Source organism: Protomyctophum parallelum, assembly GCF_964188405.1.
Source record: "Protomyctophum parallelum genome assembly, chromosome: 6".
NCBI lineage: Eukaryota > Metazoa > Chordata > Actinopteri > Myctophiformes > Myctophidae > Protomyctophum > Protomyctophum parallelum.
The window spans coordinates 41,664,260-41,668,010 of NC_139701.1; the positions used below are offsets into that span (position 1 = coordinate 41,664,260).

The 3,751-nt window shown below is 50.9% G+C and overlaps 1 protein-coding gene across 1 annotated transcript; it reads left to right on the forward strand.

Annotated features, from left to right (window-relative positions):
* Nucleotides 1–334: 334 nt before the first annotated feature.
* Nucleotides 335–2,302, forward strand: LOC310859972 (atypical kinase COQ8B, mitochondrial-like; the record flags this gene model as incomplete). The annotated part of the gene is made up of 1 exon (XM_083766738.1): nucleotides 335–2,302. The coding sequence occupies one exon, from the start codon at nucleotides 335–337 to the stop codon at nucleotides 2,300–2,302; it is 1,968 nt and encodes a 655-aa protein (XP_083622864.1).
* Nucleotides 2,303–3,751: the final 1,449 nt, after the last annotated feature.

Consider the following 3,751-nt stretch of genomic DNA (forward strand, 5'->3'; position numbering starts at 1 on the left):
CTATTTGGGCATGCCTGACACAGAACTCCAAAGGGACACAGAGAGACAGATAAACAAATCTCCATATATTGGCATAAATGGGCATAAAAGTGATCTCACTGAGGAGAAAGGGATGTCACTGAGGATTCTGACATGATGCTGACAAATCCCGGAAAAGACGTCCTGTGATTGGCCAGTAGTCACTTTACAATTAACAATTTAGGCATTTAGCAGAAACTCTTAATCCAGAGCAACGTGTGTTATTTTTCTTCCACAGGAGGAATGGTTGTAGAGTAGAGGAGGTCAGGTCACCGCTGTCATCATCATCACAGTGAATGAACATCGTTTTACAACAATGTCTCCGAATGGGCTGATGCAGGTGCTCAGAGGGGCCGGCAAGGTGGGCTCCTCCCTGGTTGCCACCCAGGGGGAGCAGCACCGACTGATGGCCTGCAACTCCACGGTGTGGGCCAGGATCAAGACTGCCCAGGAGCTGGTGGAGGGGCTCATGGGCACCGTCATGGGGAGAAGTGCTACACAGCAGTCTATAAAGAAAGATGTGTTTGCTGATGACAAGGGCTGGGAGGTGGTGGACCTTGAAGAAGCAGCCAAATGGGTCGTAGGCTCTGAGTTTCCTCCGGATGTAGCCGAGCAAACCCAGGCCGGGGCCGGGGAAACAGAAGAGATGCCAGCAGGGTTCCCTCCTCCGACCTCGGGGACAGCAGCTCCTGGCGGGGCAGGCTGGCCAGGACAGAGTGCCCGCTTCCTCCACATCCCTGCCAGGATCCACCACTTGCGCCACCACTACCAGGTCAGGTTTGTCCACGACACAGTGGCGGCCGCCAGACTCACACCAGACGACATCCAGAAGGCCAGAGAGGTAAAGAAGGCACTGGTCAGACCTGTCAGGCAAAAGCTGAGTGAGCGTGCCAGAGAGCAGAAGGTTCCTGCCACTAGAATTAGCAGGCTGGCTAACTTTGCTGAACTGGCAGTAGGGCTCGGTATCGGTGCCATCGCAGAGGTGGCAAAACAGTCCCTGGGTGGCAAACGACAAGGAAATGCTGTGCTGGACTCTCCTCTTCTATCGGAAGCCAACGCAGAGAGGATCGTCAGCACGCTGTGTAAAGTCAGAGGGGCTGCGCTCAAGATCGGTCAGATGCTCAGCATACAAGACAGTGGCTTCATGAACCCTCAGCTCCAGAAGATCTTTGAGAGAGTGAGGCAGAGTGCTGACTTCATTCCTGTCTGGCAGATGAACAAAGTTCTAGAGGAGGAGTTGGGTCTAGGCTGGAGAGAAAAACTATCGTCCTTTGAGGACAAACCATTCGCCGCAGCTTCTATAGGCCAGGTGCATCATGGCGTTTTAAAAGACGGCAGAGAGATCGCTATGAAGATCCAGTACCCAGGGGTGGCAGAGAGCATCCGCAGTGACATCGACAACCTGATGTCAGTGCTGAAGATGAGCGTGGTGTTGCCAGAGGGTCTCTTTGCGGATAGCAGTCTACAGGTTCTTCAGAGGGAGCTGGCGTGGGAGTGTGACTACAAGAGAGAGGCGGAGTGTGCCAAAAAGTTCAGGTCTTTGCTGGAGGGAGAAGAGTACTTTGAAGTGCCGGAGGTGGTCGATGAGCTTTCAGGCCGCAGGGTCCTGACCATGGGGCTGGTCCATGGGGTCCCTCTGGACCGCTGCGTAGACCTGGACCAGGAGACAAGAAACCAGATTTGTTTTAAAATCCTCCAGCTGTGTCTCAGAGAGTTGTTTGAATTCAGGTTCATGCAGACAGATCCCAACTGGGCCAACTTCTTCTACAACACAAACACTAACAAGGTGATTCTGTTGGACTTTGGAGCTTGCAGGGGTTACGAAGCATCTTTTACAGACGCATACATGCAGGTGGTTCACGCGGCGTCGGTGGGTGATCGAGACACGGTTCTCTCCAAATCCAAAGACCTGAAGTTCCTGACAGGTTTTGAGGCAAAGGCCTTCACAGACGCCCACGTGGAGGCGGTGATGATCCTTGGCGAGCCCTTCGCCTCGGCCGAGCCGTTTGACTTCGGGACGCAGAGCACCGCGCAGCGCATCCAGAGCCTCATCCCCGTCATGCTGCGCCACCGCCTCACGCCTCCGCCCGAGGAGACCTACTCCCTGCACCGTAAGTTGGCGGGCGCCTTCCTCTTGTGCTCCAAGCTCGGGGCTCGAATCGCTTGCCGGGACATGTTCCTGGACGTCTATGACACTTATGCCCAGATGAGGCCAGAGGAGGCAGGCCGACGAGACGTGGCCAGATGCAATTTCCTGGGGTCTAGTAGGACTATATATCTATAAATGCATGTCTCTGTCTGTGTACGGCTGTAAATGAATGCACGTAACTCGAGAACCATTCACCCCAACGACTTCAGTTGTAATGCTTGTACCTATTTCTATGTATTGCTTTTGTTGCTCTGATTCTTATTTTATTGCTGTCTTAATGTTGACTGTGTGTTATTGTTTATTCTATTATTTTATTGTACCTTGTAACAATTGTTTTGAAAGGCGCTTCATAATTTAAAAATCACACCCGTGTGAAGTGAGGGGCGCTCTTATCATCTTTCAACATCGAGGAGGGAATTCGGTATAGCTTGGTGATGTAATGATGCAAACAAACATTACATTATCTTTATTGTTAATGGGATTTAATGTTAGTGTTAGTGACTAAACAAACATTTATTTCTCTTCATTGTCAATGGTGTTTTTAAAACAAACATTAAACCTGTATATTTGAGGGGCTAGCGCCCCTCAATTACCTTACATTCAAATTCGACACACACATTCCACACCCCAACAGGAAGTGCAGTGCCCGGTGTCAAGTTGGTCGGACCCTCTGTTGTCCAGACCGCCACAAAAGGCCCCTGCCCAGGCTCTGGACACGGCCCCTGTCCATGCTCCATATATGGAGCAGGCCTGTTCTGACAACACAACACTCCATATTTGGGCATGCATGACACAGAACTCCATATACAGGAATAAAGGGACACAGAGAGACAGATACAGAAATCTCCATATATGGGCATAAAAGGGACACAGACAGATGGGTGTAACGGGTTCTGACACGGGTACAACGGGTATTGTATAGCCGTGTGGGGCATGGATCTTCAACCATCATTACCGACTGGGTGCTTTTCAGCCCGACAGCACCAAGTCTCTGTACAGTACGTCTGTAATCCACCCACTGTAACTCGAGAACCGTTCGCCCCACCGACTTCAAATTCAACACACACGTTCCATACCCCCACAGGGAGTGCAGTGCCCGGTGTCGAGTCGGTTGGACCCACACAGAGTAATCTAGTAAGAGAGTGGTGACACGCTTTGATCACGCCGCAAAGCGATAGTCCTAAACATTTCTCCTATGGCTGGAACTATTCCATTGAGATAGAATGAGCACTTCCGCATTCCATTGTTACAATGAGAGTCAAGGGAGTGTCATTACTCTCTTACTAGAATACTCTGGACCCACGGTTGTCCAGAACCGCCACAAAAGGCATCTGCCCGGGCTCAGGACGGGGCCCCTGCCCGAGCTTCATATATGGAGTTTGCCTGTTCTGACATCACAAATATGCTCTGACATCTGCATATACTCCATGTTTGGGTATGACTGACAAAGACCTCTATATATGAGCATAAAATGGACACATACATAACTAGAAATGCACTCTGTCGAGGTGCCAACTTGCGTGTTGCACACTTGTGCTCAAGCAGAGCGCGCAAGTACTGCCGACCTCTACGAACTTACGATCA